Here is a 15,620-nt window from a genome sequence, read left to right as displayed (position 1 = left end):
ACTTTATCCTTCCAGAAACTGGCAAAAAAAAATCTCAAAGCTAATGAAGACACAGTAGGTGTGCAGTTTACAGACAATGAAACCACAGGATTAGAGGGTTATCAAATAGTTTTCACTTGTTTATAAATCCAGTGACAACTCATTTGCACAATAATCTTTAAAGGGAATACAAGAAAACAACGCATTTATTATTCCTCCTCACAGATTAAGGCTGCAACCCAAATTCAAAGTTCTGTTACAGCAACATTTTATACATTTCAAACCAGAACTGTGAGTGAAGGTAAGTAACAGAGACACCTAAGAGTACTCGGTCAATACACTTCCTCGCCTTGCTTTTCTCTTTATGCAAGAACACAGGAGAAGCAGAATCATTTCTGTAAGTAGCCATGTAGTCAAGATAGCTTTACCAGCATCAAGTTGCATGGAGTGAGCAGAATGGTGAGGGAGGTATTTAAACAATCTGACATCAGGAAAAGGGAGGTATCCAGCAAAGAGTGGCATCACTTCCATGTGGACTTTGTGAGTTGCTCGAGCTGCTACAGGCATAGAGATCACTCCAGAACTTTTTCCACAGACTGCCCAGTTACTACTGTTGTCAACAACTGCAAGAATAAAGAGCAAACACTATAAAGATCTATTCTGAAAAACAAAGAACCCTCAGTATAATTTTAGAGCATTTTAAAAAATCAGTATTTTAGCAACATCTAAAAGCCCAACAGCTGCTATGTCTGAAGAGCCGTCCAACGTAAGAAAACAGCCCTACACAAAAGTGACCATAGTTGGGCCTCAAGCAAGTTTCTATCCATCCAGTCTGAAGAGCATTCATATTCCTCTTGAAGACAGACTAATGAGGAAAAAAAACTATTCTCAGTCTAGCAAAACTAAAACTGCTTTACTGAGCAACCGTACTTCACAATACAAGAATATGCCATAGAATGTCTGGCAGATGTCATTATCAAGACAAAAACTGGGGAGTTTTGTCAATATGGTTAAGAAACATTCTTACCTTCATACATCAGTTTTGTTGTGCAATATCCATCTGATTCTGTTAATGCTTCATCTCTGTCAACCTCTGAGAGGTCAACAAGTCGGGTGATTGACACTTCTAAAGAGCAGAGTGAGCCCGTTTTACAATACTCTGCCCCCAATGGTGGAAAAATTTCAGTTTTCACATGATACAATGTCTGTCAGGAAAAAAAGAGTACTGTTATCAAGAAAAAAAGGGGCATTTTACTTGTGTTGAAACTGAACTGGACAACTGATACAGTACAAACTTAACTTTATATTTAACATCCATGAAATCTTTTAATGCAAGATTCAGTTAGAAGTAATGTTCGCTTCATTATCTTTCTCAGTTTGAGAAAATAAGCGAACCAAATTTGATTCTATCTATTGTTGACACCAGCAGCAAGCACACCATTCTTCTCTCCACTTCTGTGCTTTAACTCAGCCTTTCAAAGCTCCTAAATGAATACCAATCTTCATACTATTTAAACAAACTTTTACTAGTTTCTTGGCTCCTCACTTTCCAGACACATCACTCAAACTCTGAGTAATACAGGAGAACTACTTCATCACTCTTACCATCATAGTCCCCAGAATAACGGTGCTCACATTATCAAAGACCTAATTTTTAATTACTACAAAATTAAATTTCTACCAAAACACCCCATTGTTTAATGCAGTTAGTTCTTTTTGAATTTGAAGACTCCACAAAAATGCCAGCAAATGCTAGTTACATGCCAGTAGGTAAACAAATACCTAAAATATTGCTCAATGCCAATTTGTAATAAGCAGGTAAAAAACACAGCAACACTGAAAAGAGAAAAAAAGGATTTAAACAAACCAGAGTCTTCACATTGCTACTTTTTACCCAAGCATCAGAAAGGGTAACACAAGACTGAATTTAGAGATGAGCTTAAATAATGTTGATAGAATTCTTTTAATAGGAAGTTATATCTAGCCTATAAGCTTCCCAGCTGATCAAAGGAATAAAATATTTGTCCATAAAGGGAAAGAAGAAACATTTAAGATAATGGCCTAAAAAAAACCCCTAAATATTTCATGAGAGGAGCTCATCTCAAGCACTACAAAAAAAATCTCAAATGCTTTCAATAGCAAAGATTTTTTTAGTCAATTGCAATTCGCTTCAGAAAGCACAGTCTTAAGCCAGCAGGGAGAAAGCAGCTCAGTAATCTAAGGACAGTCTCCATGGCACGAGCTTAGGAAGGCAAAAACACAGGAAAAAAATGAAGCAAGATCAAGGACATTTGCTCAAGTGTTATGGTTTCCCTCCCACCCCCTACCCCACTCCAGTGGCAATTATACAATTCCACCATATCATATCAGGCTGCAGTTCTACCGTTCAACAAACTGGCTTTCCAATGGTTATGTAAACAGAAATTTTCTAATATATTTCTTGACTTTCCCTTTCTATATATTAGGAAACTATATTCAGTTAACACATGCTATACTTAGAAGACTACTTACAAAAAAATTTTCCACTTGGAATTCGTAAGTGAAGGGCTTCAGGGTAAGAGACTGTTCTTCAGAGGTAGCTGGACAGAAGCTGACTGAAAACAGGCACTGCAAGGAGAGAGGAAGCTCTTTTGTCCACTTCAATTCCCATACAAAGAATATTGATTGCTTACTGTATATGACCTGAAAGAGAATGTTTATAGTATTAGCTCCTTCCCTCCTTTGAGAAAGGAGTGGAAATGCACATATATATGTTTGCCTGTTCTGGCATTCGATCAAAACATCTATCTGACATTAAATCAAAACAAATCATCTGTTTAGTGTTAAATAAATCATTAGGGAAAATATGCAACCAAAGTAGTAGGGAATTTTTTTTAACAGTGCACATCTAATTAAAAGGAGGGATACATTTCACTGTCAGAATGAACGTTTCAAAAGAGAACACTTTACATTCAAGTATGTGTGAAAAATACTTTATTCAAAAGTCAAATTTAATAAAGATATTGATCATGTTGGTATATACTTTCCCTAGGCACAAAGAATGACCAATTTAATATCATGTTCAGAAAAGGCTGAAAAAACACGTCACAGGGGGTGTTTTGCAACAACTAGTTTACAGCTGTATTTAACTGGAAGACAGTCTCTATCTGATTTTTTTCCCTAAAGCCTAATGACAAACTGCAGCTGTAAGATGAACTAATTAAATGTTAACAGTGATGTTACATTTGTATAGCTGTTGTTCAAGCAGGTATGTAGTGTTTTGCATGAGGCAAAGAGACAAGTTTGAAAACTTACCTAATAATCTTTGCAAGTTTTACCATTTAATCTGAGATCTACGAGTGTAAATGCCTTCTAAAGCATCTTTAAGAATCGAAGCTACTCAGAGGACTAAAAAGATCTGACCTAACATCAGCTATTAGCCTGACTTATTACAAAATTTATGCACAGAAGTGCAAATAATTTCACTAACAAGAACTCTCATCTAGCCGTCCTGCCAACGAGCTCATAAACCACCAAGTGAACCGTTACCTGTTGAGATTCAGGATTCAAAGGTACCAGCTGCAAATCTGTATAGTCAGCAGAATTTTTGAGGCTGTTGTCTGAAAGCTGGAAACAGAGTTCTGACAAATTCTGTACACAGACTTGCACATACTTCCTGAAAAACACGACACAGTTTGTTCAACAGAAGTTGAACAGCTGCATTGAAAGAGCACATGTCCATAAAATTGCTTTCAAAGTGCGCAGCTCACGCAAAAACAGAACAGCAGGTATATTTATTTCTTTCAATCTTTTCTTCAATACTTACGAGTCTGTAGAAGCAAGGCTGTAAAACATCCTCTTTCATATTAAGCGAAAACAAATAACTACACAGAAAGAGGCTAGCTTGGTTTATCTTGCAGTTTTATTTCCAAAATAGATTAAACTGCAAATTTGTTTTCTTGTAATGACAGAGCGCTAGAGGAAATGCACAAGCTTCCAATGGGAAGCTGTGTAAGGTAACAAGAGCCTAACTTTAAAAAAAAAAAAAAAAAAACAACCACCAAAAAACCAAAAGGCTGCTATAAATATTACTTATGAAACTCTAGCTCCATATTTTGTAAGAAATAAAAAAATAATTAATACTTAATGAGTACATTACCGTTTGCCAGCTGACAATAAGGAATGCTTGGCATTAAAAGGTATGCAGAATGTTAGTGCAATAATAGTGGAGTAAATCGACCAAGGACAATCAATGGTTACCTAAAAGAAAAGGGGAACAAAGTTCTTATTTGTAATGGTCTTTGGCATAATGATTTTGCTTTTCTTCTAATTTCTAAGCAAAACTTTTCCCAGCAAGTGTCTACATCTAATGCATCCAGAAATGGAAGAAGGAAAAAAAACTCAGTATGTCAAAAACTAATCTGACAAAATATTATGTTTCTGTTTTCCTGTGAGCAGAATATGAAATCTTGAAGAAGCTTTTCCTGTGGAAACTGACATACCCAATTCTGAAGACTAGAAATAAAGGAAGGGGAATAGAAGAAAGAAAAGATTAAATGACACTAACAATACCAAGAGCATCTTAACACAATAATCTGGTAAAAGGTCAAAATAAAATCAATTGCTATAAGATCTATTACTGAAATGTCTTTATAATACTTTAAAATATTGAATATTTTTTTTTTAATATTTTGAGTTTGTATTTAATGTGTATTTGTTTTAACTTGAAGGGCACACTTAAGAATTTCTCCTGAAGTTAATGTTGCCATTCTTCCAATTGTAAAGCATATATCTTTAACAACATATTTTTAAATGCAGAGGAAAAAAACCATATCTTTTGTCACATCACATTTTAGCAATGCTAGTCTATAGCTATTCCCTTTTAACCAACACTTCACACATAAGGATACACGGCAGCACACTTGGTCAATTTTAACAAGGAGAAACACTGTGAAAGGGGATGGTTTCAAGATCATTTGCAGTCAGCTGAAGAGCTTCCTTCCATACCACTTATTTTATTCACGCTTCATAATGAAAATTAAGAGGAAAAGGTACCTCCAACTAAGTAATGTGACAGCTTGAAACATTGCCGTGTTAAGTACCTCAACACAGCATGCAGATTCTTTGCAAGTGGAAAAAATATCTCTTCTATGAGTCAGAAGGGAGAACTTAAAAAGACCACCATGCCACCATTTCCAAATAAATTAGTATCCTTCATCCTATATAAACTGTGTTAGAAAATTAAAACTCAGATTACTAGCCCATGGAACAGTTGGCAATACACAGTGTATATTTCTGCTTGTATTTATGTTTCCTTTACATTTATAACATTTGCTATGACTTTTGCACGTACATCTTCTAAAAGAAAATTAGTTCAATGTAAGCAGGTTCCTTCCTCCCCCCCACCACTTCTGTTTTGTGAAGCATATGCCGTGTGATCAAATAGATTTCATAATAAAAACATTAAATTACATCTTACTTTTTGGTCAACAGTAGCCATACAGTTGTCCTGCTTCTGCTTCTGTTTGTTTTTTCTGTGAACTTCTTTATTTGTAGTATTTTCTTTCTCCACTGCAGATTCTGTGGCTGATGGCAAATACATGACTTCTAGTTCAAATTCAATCACATGATACGCAGGAGCTACTGGCAAACTGATGCTTGTGATCTTTTCAGAAGACTGAATCCTTAATGACGATTCTGAGATCTTTTCTACAGTTGTACAGAACGGGAAAAAATGTTTTAAAACAACATGTTCATCCCTTCCCAATTTCCATTTTAATCTGTAAGTAATGAGAACTAGCCTAAAAAGCTAAGTGTCATAGAAAAATACTTGGTGCCATAACAACTTCCTAGCAAGACCTCCATGTCTGCAAAAAAATTCAACCAGAAACCATGTTCTATAACTCCCCAGTAACCTCTTCATATGAGCTATAATCTGCACATCTTGAATACCACTGCTGTTCACAACTTCCCAATATTAAGGCTCCATTGTTCTTAAACCGCAGGAAGGTCACTACCACGTTCTGTGTAGTAGTCCCTTCCAATGTTCATGAAAGAAGTAAGAGGATAATTTGATAACAAGCTTCAAATTAGCTAAAGAGCTATTTTATTCCATCATATGACACCTGTTGAAGTTTTTAAAATGTCCTACACCTCCTTAGTCTCATAATTTCACTTTAAGCAAACTTACAACTTACTGAATACCCATGCATCAGTATTCTTGGTCACCATTCATCATCTATCTTTAACATACTACACATGGGGTGCCTCTCTATAGTCTATTTTAATGTAAATTTCATCAAGTCTCTTAAGACTGTTCTTCCTATTTATGGAAAAGTTGCTTGTGTTTGAGCAACTGAGTACTTATACAGTACTTATGCTCAGAAAAAAAGGAAGTAGGATGTCGTCTGTTTATATGAAACACCAACCAAAGGAAATGCTCCATTTACATAGAGCACTATGTAAAAACCTACTTACAAGTACTTCACAATAAAAATGGTCTAGTCAAAATAGAGCCCACACAGTAATAAAAAAATCACAATGACGCCCCTGGAAATCATGAGAGACACTCATTGCAGCAGCAGTTTCACCATGCCTACTGAATTTTATCAATTAAAGTTGTCCAGCTATGTTTGCTGGAAAGTTCATACTACTACTGTGAGGGTGAAAGTTTAAGACCTTTCTTGCACTTAAGTACTCAGTTCCAAGTCCCTAGATTTGTTCTTAGTAACGACTATTGAAAAAGAGTGTGTCAGTGTTCTTAATACTGTAAGTACAGGTTTACTGCAGGATTACTAGACTTTTAGCTATTTAAAGATTAGTTCTACTTCACTGTTTACCCCTGGTGTTGGAATAGATCACTGCCTTGCTCTCTGGATGGTACAGAATAGGCATGGCATCCGCGTTACTGAGCTGCAAAGTATCCCCGTTCTTCATGGTGTAGTGACCAGTAGTCACTGTGAATTTCACCTTCTGGGGAATGCCGGCCAAAAGGCTATCTGAAGAAGAAAGCAGAAATTGTTAACAGATTCCAGTATTCATCAGTAGACAGTTATAATGCACTGCTAGGGCTTGTTAGCAATTTTCCCAGATAATTTGTCACACACGTTATGGTAACTTAAAAGTGCGGGGGTTTTGGTGCAACACATTAAACCTAGTTCAGATACAATCGGTGTGGAGAAACCAGTTGTTACAACTTGGGTGACCAAAACCAGTTTCTTGGATGGCTTAGACTAGCTGGCTCACATACTGTGTAGCTCTGGCAGCACAGAATTCAGTGAAATACAGTAATCCTGAAAAATTTACTAAGCTTTTTGTTAAGTTCTCCAGGTTGTAGAGAGCTTTCTGGTTTTGCACCTACAATGCCAGTCATACCCACATGGTATATTTACATAGTCAAGATAACAAGAATGCCAGTATGCACAGAGACTCTCACATCTCTGAATCACAACCATCAATTTCGTAGAGGTAGTTAATTTGATTAACGCCCGATATACCTGTCCTTCCTTTGCCACACACTGCAACCCCTATAACTGGAATGATAGCACAAAATGCATATTAACTCCTCAACTGCCTCAGTTAATAGCCTGAAAACAAAATCACTATTAACTTCCATTTATAAACTTTAATAAACTCTAAAAGAAGTAATGCTCAGCTGTCCACGAAACCAATGGATGTATTGAGTATTAAATTTTAGTAAGTTTATATTCTCACCTCTAGTAAAGAATCCTAGTTCCCACACATTTCTCGTAAATACAAAACAGACTGCAGCGTCGCAGAACTAACCACTAAGGAGCTCAGTCAAATACAAATTTAAATATTCACTTCTCATCAGTGTGGCAGCTTAAACCATACCCGATATTTAAGTGACACTACATGTTCAAATTCGTGTTCAAAAGTGACACTACATGTTTCAGAGCCAAGCACTGGAATTAGTTGTCGAAAACTAGCTATCATTGACAGAGCATGCTTGATGGATAATTTGAAAAATTAGAATTTATTTTAGACTCAAAATTAAGAGTATGGCAAAAAAAAAAAATTCTGAGTAATATTCAAGCCAGAAAATGCTCTATGTAGCCCCACGAGAGTACAATAGAAATCATCAAAACAACTTCAGCAGAGCAACTGTACCTACCAGTCATCGGTTCCACTTTTAGCTGGGGCTCCTGAGAATATACATCATACTGCACAATTGGGTAAATATGAAGAAGGACGAACTGTACTTTCCCCACTGAAGTGCACAGTTGCCTGAGCGTGTATGTCCCAGGTTCTTTGGCCTTTGAAGAAAACATTTGAATAGATTTCTCAGTTTAGGCGATATTTCTAGAGCAAACCCTCCACTAAAGAACAGCATGTTTTCAGCTCATTTTTATCAGCTACTTTGCATTTTTAAATTAAAATGACAGACTTGTTCTATGAGTAAGTGACAAGTTTTTCACAGAGAAGCACCTTTTGCCCCATTAAGACAGAAGACAGAGTGCTGGCTGATTGAAGAAAAAACATCACAAGTAACAAGTGCCAATAATCAGAATAACTAATAGAGTAGCTCAGACTAACTAATATTCAAATTGTCAAACTGTTATTTTGGGGTGCTCTCTGTCCTTTCTGTTGGCTGGTTACCCACCCAAGGGCCACATAATATATTTTCACATAAGTACTGAAATGATATTTAGCAAGCAGCAAAGCACTTATTTGGCTAACATTCATAAAAACATACAACATTTATATAAGACACAGCTTCAGCTCAAGCTATTTCACACACTCCCCACCCCACCCCACACCCTGTGTGAATGCTTATAAAAAAAGGAATACATACATATTTAATTTCAAACTCTTCCCTTACCTGAATAATAGGATTCTGGGTGTTTTTCAATACCATTATAAAAGTAAATCTGTAACACCTGCTAGTATATTTATTCTTGATTCTGTTTGCTCTCAGCTACTACTGCTAGGGAAATGGGAAATGTTTTCTTTTTCCATGGGCCATTTTACCAAATGTAATACGTAAATATTGATGCTGGGTATAATTAAATCTAAAGAATAAGTTTAGAAGTTATGGAGAAAAGCTGTAACAACTTAACATTCAACCTCACTTACATAGTTATTACCAAAGCAAATCCTGACTGAAATTCAGTATTATGCATTTTGACATTAAAGTCACTAAAATTTTATCCCTTGAATACTTTATAATCAGAAAAGCATGAGTAGAGTCTTTCGTAATATATACATACTTTAAACTTCAACGTGGGATGGGAATATCGGTCTGAAGAGTTTAGATAATGCTTTCTGATCTCTTTTAAATCTTGAAAAAATACACTGGAAGATTGCTATCAGCATAAATAATGCTAATCATCAGTCTAAGATCTACAGAAAGAATCAAATTTCCTCTGCATCTTAGAAGAACAGTCAGTCCCCTTTCTGCAAAAGTAGTGTAATTAAGCGTTACTGTAAGAAAATTTAGAAAACAAATTGTCAGCAGTTCCTATCCTCTGGCCAGCTATGTCATCCAGTAGAAGTGACACAGTATACTGCTACAACGATAATGGATTTTCAGTAAATATTGCAGCTCAAATCTAGAGAAGCTTTCATCATGTTATCTAGTAATACACTGTCAAATTATAACCTATTCAGATTTTCTCTTTAAGTTGTTCACGTTTTGAACAACTGTATAAAGATAAGTAAGATTCACACTGAGCAATCCACCCATGCAAAGTTCTTTCAAGAAAGCGAGGTTGGGAAAATAGTAAAGTTGTAAGCGTAAGGCTGTCCATCCTCCAATAGTCACCAGAAGCATACAGAACAAGGCAAATTTAAAGCAGAGCTGTATCAAGCTTATTATCCATCTCTCTTCTTTCATGGTTTCAGATTGCTTCCTGATCCCACTAAGCCAAAATGCCTGCTCAGAACAGTCTCTAACAGCTTTCATCTAGTAGGGCTCCTTCACCTGAAATGCAGTCCCACATACATGCTGATTTATTTTGCAGAAAAACACATATGCAACTAACAAGACCTCTGACATCTCCAAATCCCATTAACTTATCCCAGTCCTTTGAAAGGATGAGAAACCTAAAAAATTAGATCAGTAGGTAGTTCAAAAGACATTATTGCTATTTCACATTGCATCATCAGGGACTTGAACTCAACTTCCATTTTGTACCTCAAGTATACCTGCTATCCACACAGGTTCCACAATGTGCATGTGGACATGTACCAAGCACATCTCTTTAGTGTTTTCTACTCCAGCACCGGAGGAATGGAAAGGCAAAGTATGTAAGCATACAGAAAGCTTCATTCTAAACAAAGTTCTATGACAAGATAAGAATTAACAATTAAAAAAAGAAAGGGGGTGTGGAAAAGGAGGGCGAATTTAAAATCTCAGGTGTGGAGCACCTAAAGTATGCTAAGAATGCTAAAGCAACCTCCTTGCTAGCACTGTCTAGCTATAAATTTTTAGTCATCAAAAGCAGATATGTAGATTCTTCTTTCAAAACTAGTTTTTTAAAAAGGGAGCAAAAGGGACCAAAACTAATTTAAACCAATTATAAAATGGCATAGCTAGCAGGCATATATACCATACGTGACTGCAAAACAGTTCATCTCTTTGCAGTATCCATATCCTTTCCAATATACAGGCTAGAAAATGCTCAGAAAATGAAGCAGCTATGAAACACCTACTGCATTCCTCATTGTGCTGCCCCATCTCTTGCTAATCATTCAGATGCTGCACTGAATTTCTCAGCGTCTTCTCACTCAAATTTTCCCTACTCCAACGTTCATTACTGTAGCACTGAACTCGACTAAATACTTCCCTATGAACAGAAGTGGGGAGGGAGATAGAAAGTATTTAAAGAAACCCAAAGAACAGAACAACATGATAATTGAGGCCAGAAGCTCCTAACTCCTAGAATGCCAAACAGATGGCAAGGTCTCGCTTTTTAAAGTGCTTGGCATTTCACTTCCTAGGACTAAGTCAGCAGATAATGAAATGGGGAAAGGCATTTAAAACAAGCAAACAAACCACAGGCCAGCAAAGTACAAGGCCACCGAAGGAGTGGCAGTTTAAAAAAAAAAAAAAAAAAAAAAAGAAAACCACAACCCACCCAAAACAACCAAAAAACTCCCCACAAAAGCTACAAAACAAAACAAAAAACAAACCCAAACAAACACACCAAAACCCCCACAAAAGCCAGAAGAACAAGCCAAAAAAGCCCCACAACCAACAGGACTGGTACTCAAGGCCTACTGATTTCCAGTTACTATGCATCTAGTAGTAATGCAATGTGAACAGAAATGATAAGCAATATTTCAGCAATTACCAGGAGTACTTTGCTTGCTGGGGGAAGAGTGGGAGAAAAAAATGATTACGCATATACTCTAAGTCAGCTTAATACTTGGTGTAAGCTGGGAATTGAGGGAGTTTCACATACAACACTATATGGCAGAAGCAGGACTGTAATCCATTTTCTGAGGATGGCATTTAGATGGTGACATTATTTTCACAGGTGTTTGCTCATGCAAATTTAGTCTTCCTGTAGCAGAGAATCCTTGCGTTCTCGTCTTTTTATTCCTTACGTGATCAAGATGAATAATGGGGGCAATTTTAATTCTGACATCTTCTAAATTCAAGTATTTGAAGCCGAGCTGAACTTTGTCATGCGTCTTGCAGGTAGGCTTACTACAGCCACTAAGTGAAAAAATATTCTACAAACCTCCACAGTGACAAACAGGCTATCAACAAAATTTAACCACACAGTCACTTACTACGGGCTAGAAAACACATTCCCATAAAAATTCTTAAACATTATTCCCAATGAGCTGAACAGCGAAGGCAGACTTCACAAGTAGTACATTACCTTGTATATGAATTTATCAGTTTAATCTTTGGCAGCAATAATCAAGATGTTTAAAATAAGTTTTGGAAGGCTGACTCAAATGATTGCGCATAGGAGAATCACCTGTACATTTTGGCACAAGCACAACTTTCCCCTTCTTTCAAGGGAAATTAAGGTCTAGAACAACAAAAAGAAAGCCACAAGGGGAATGGCATCACCCAAGCTGTAACAGGAAGCAATACAGGTAGCACTTGCCAGCACTATGCTCTTCCTCAGCCAGTGCTTTCAGTTCCTCCTTCATGAGTGCCACATTCACTCAACTATAAAAACATACCTGAGTATTGAACGTTATTTTATTGACCCCTGGTTCCAGTATTAAGTTGTTGCATTTCAACACATGAGCCCCATCTTCTAAAGTCACTCCTGAGGGCATATCCAGCGAACTGCTGCTCTCTTGCCTTCGTAGTAGCATGTGCACATTTTTGCAGATAATTCCTGCTGTGTTCAAAGAGTTATCTGAGGGACTCCGTTCATACATTTCGTATAGCTCCAGTGCTGGCAAGTTGTTTCTTGACAAAGGAAAGCCTGCAACTTCATTTGGAAAGCTGATAACACCATTGGAAGTTTTGTGCTTAGTGAGCCACTCAGCTGTTTTTCTGTAACTATTTTTTTCAATGCTGAAGTGAACATGAATGGCAATCTGATCCACTTGGACAGGGATGGGCATTTGGCTCAGCAATGTCAACTCAATAGACAACTTTCCACCCACATGGACAACAGCATTTGGAGGGTCAAAATGTAGGGTTTTCAACTGCGCAAAGGAGTGCATAGGCAATATAACCTTTTGACCTGGAAAGATAAAAACAGGGATTTTATTCTTCTCCAGTGCTGCTGGAGATTAGCAAATCTTTTCTCTTAAAAATGTAACCCCTAGAATTAAACGGATCGACAACTTTTCACAATGAATCCTCTCACAACCTATCAATACTTTCGTATTCTAGTTTATCTTGCACAGAAGTGAGACTTAAAGACACTGAGATTTGTTTTCTAACAGTTACATCTACTACAATTTTAGTACTTCAGACTATTACAACTAAACTAAAAGATAGTGTCTAAGAAGTCTAACATTTCACTAATAAAGTGTTCTAGATTAATACAGTAGCATAAAGTGACAAACTTCCCAGAGTGCATAAATTAAGAGCAAATACAAGTTTAAGAAACTTGGCTTAAGACTGTGCCTTGGAGCCATCAGGTTTACCAGACAGAGTTTTTCATTGTCTTTTTTAGATTCCAAAAACCAACACTGAGGCAGTACCAAAACTTAATTAAGAAGCAAGTTTAAAACAACACACTACTTATGGTAGATCCATTCATCAATAAATTATTCTGCATAAAATGAACAGTCTTCAGATTTACAAGAAGTATTCTGTATGAATTTGAATTATGATTAATATCTGAGGACAAGGTATTACTGAAGCAGCGTGAAGAATAAAGAGAAGAGGTAGGATGGCCAATATAATAAGCTGCAAGTGGATGGGAACAGATCTAACATCAAAACCAAAGAAGTATCATCACAGAGCTGCCACCTGCATGCCAGCAGTGTAGAGACAAAGGTAAGTTAGGGACTGAACAAAAAAAACAAACAAACCCAACACTAGATAAATTCCGAGCTACCAAAGCAGAGGAATAGATAAGTGATGGAAAAAAAACGACTTTCCAGTATTCAGGATGAAAATGTTAATTACTCTTTCATCTTTGACTAGTCTTAATTATTGCAGAAGTTTTATGAATGCCCTGAGATGACAGGAAAAAAACCCCAAACACCAACCCACCAACTGATGTTGATTCAGGAGTTACACACAAGGTAATGAAAATAATCAGAAAAAGCCTTCTAATCTACTTTTAGGGAAAGATCAGGTTAGAGCAGCTTAAGGTTTAAGTATTTAAGAACCAGGCTTACCTTGGTTCTCTGCTTGCTGATTGGCAAAATCTAGTATTTCTTGGCAAAAGCTTTTGCGTTCATCTTCTGTTAAGTGATTATCACCAGCTAAAAGGCTGCTTGTTTGAAGATAACTAACAAAGTTAAGGAAACCTGAGGTAGAAACCTACAACATTCAGAAATCTGACTGAAAACGAGACAGTTCAAATACTGCTTTTCTGATCTTTTAATACAAGACCTGCTTTTATCATCACTATGCTCTTCCATTAGGGAAAACACAGCACACAGCACAACAGTTCCGGTTAGAACCAAGTTACTTAATTTAGCTACCAAATTTAGGCAACAACATATGAGGCTGAAATGGAAAGCAGGACTCAAATTGTGTTGTTTCCAATGCCAAAGAGAATACAACAGAACACCCAAGGCCAGTCAGTAGACTTTTCCACTCACACACTTATCTTGGAAGTAGCAACAGCACAGCCCCACAGACAGATGTAGTATTTAAACTAATACAGTTGTAGCGGATAGAGTTGGTGTGTGAAAATAATGCAGAGAGTATCAAAGTGAAGAATTTGAAGCCTGTCAAACATTAGGATTGGGCCAAATCATTCTCTCAAAGTATTACTTAGCATTTATGTGGCATTTACAGTGAAGATTTCTTTCACACATTGAAGATGGAAATTCTACACAACTTAAAAGCAAACAACTCCCACTCCCCTTTTGAAGCGGAGATCAAAGCCAGGAATAAAAAATAAATATGAGTGAAAAATGTTAAAACACCACACCCCACACCAAAGCCGCAAGATTTTCACCTTCCAAGTCTCTGTTTTAACTTTTGGAAAAAGTCACCATTACAAACACCAGAAGAGTCTTTGCCAGGTCAGATACAGGAACAAGGTGGTAGCAGTTATAGAAAGAAAGCCCAGAAATTAAGCTCCTTCATATAGGAAGACACTATAATGCCATATTTACTAAACGAAAAAAAAAAACAACCCACACAAAAACTTCCATAATGATGAAGTACAATCATAAAAATCCTCTGTAGTATCTGGTGAACTAATGACAAACTTCACACTCTCCACGTTGCACCACTCTCTAGAGCATAGACATATTTAAAACGGAGAGCAGCAACCAAATGCAACAGGTTTTAAGTGAATGAGATGTTAACAAAACAAAAAAAACAACACAAACCAAAACCAAAAACCCAACTCTCCCCAAATGAACAGCAACAATGAAAAAAAGAAATAAGCCAGCTGTCTGACGTTTGGCAGTTCTCTACTGTTAAATAGAAGTTAGAGATATGTCAGAAAAGTAATCAGAAGTATCATTTCTCTGGTCTTGATTTTTCTGGCTCTGCCTTTTAGAGGATACTTCTCTATTTGCCCAAGGTGTTTCTGACATTCAGCTAACTGTTTTCTCGTATGTGTGACAAGCAATGCCCAGCCCTCAGCAAGGTAAGTTTTCAGTGCTCCTTGAAGATAGACTTCTGCCTTCTGTGGACCTTTCTTCCTCCTTTAAAAATAAAGAAATGAGTACAGAGTGTAAAAAACAAGGAGAACCTTTGCAGCCATGAAAACGCTCTACACATTTTCAAAGAGTGGGGATGGGAGAGGAACACTGCATATGAATGCAGAACAAGATGCAGCAAACCATTATGCTCTTTATTTGGCTGGTACATATCAACATATTGGCCTACCTTTACGCACTTAAGCAAGCAGAATTGCAATTAGTAGAAATATACCACGTCAATGAAAGGCTTCATATACAGATCTATCCCAAGTCAGAGCGAGTGAGGCGAAGCTACCTCCCACACAAACGCAACAATAGCCACCTCAAGATTCTGAGAGTTAACTAAAAATATGCTTCCTCGGCAATTTTAAAGCAGGAAAATG

At 36.9% G+C, this 15,620-nt stretch overlaps 1 protein-coding gene across 2 annotated transcripts in view; it reads right to left on the bottom strand.

Moving 5' to 3' along the window:
* Nucleotides 1-15,620, bottom strand: part of TRAPPC10 (trafficking protein particle complex subunit 10) — a 43,926-nt gene that overhangs the window by 2,461 nt on the left and 25,845 nt on the right. Inside the window, exons 12-22 of one of the 2 annotated variants that reach the window (XM_064472696.1) lie at nt 15,100-15,240; nt 13,750-13,862; nt 12,124-12,638; nt 8,093-8,234; nt 6,798-6,956; nt 5,438-5,667; nt 4,118-4,218; nt 3,508-3,634; nt 2,491-2,661; nt 1,007-1,184; nt 408-602 (exon numbers count right to left, since the gene is read on the bottom strand). In XM_064472696.1, the coding sequence (XP_064328766.1) occupies nt 408-602; nt 1,007-1,184; nt 2,491-2,661; nt 3,508-3,634; nt 4,118-4,218; nt 5,438-5,667; nt 6,798-6,956; nt 8,093-8,234; nt 12,124-12,638; nt 13,750-13,862; nt 15,100-15,240 (2,072 nt within the window). The remainder of the gene's footprint in view (nt 1-407; nt 603-1,006; nt 1,185-2,490; nt 2,662-3,507; nt 3,635-4,117; nt 4,219-5,437; nt 5,668-6,797; nt 6,957-8,092; nt 8,235-12,123; nt 12,639-13,749; nt 13,863-15,099; nt 15,241-15,620) is intronic. The other variant, XM_064472704.1, reaches the window with a different exon arrangement.

The sequence above is a fragment of the Phalacrocorax carbo genome, chromosome 1 (assembly GCF_963921805.1).
Source record: "Phalacrocorax carbo chromosome 1, bPhaCar2.1, whole genome shotgun sequence".
Classification (NCBI taxonomy): Eukaryota; Metazoa; Chordata; class Aves; order Suliformes; family Phalacrocoracidae; genus Phalacrocorax; species Phalacrocorax carbo.
This window is presented reverse-complemented; position numbering and strand designations above follow the sequence as displayed.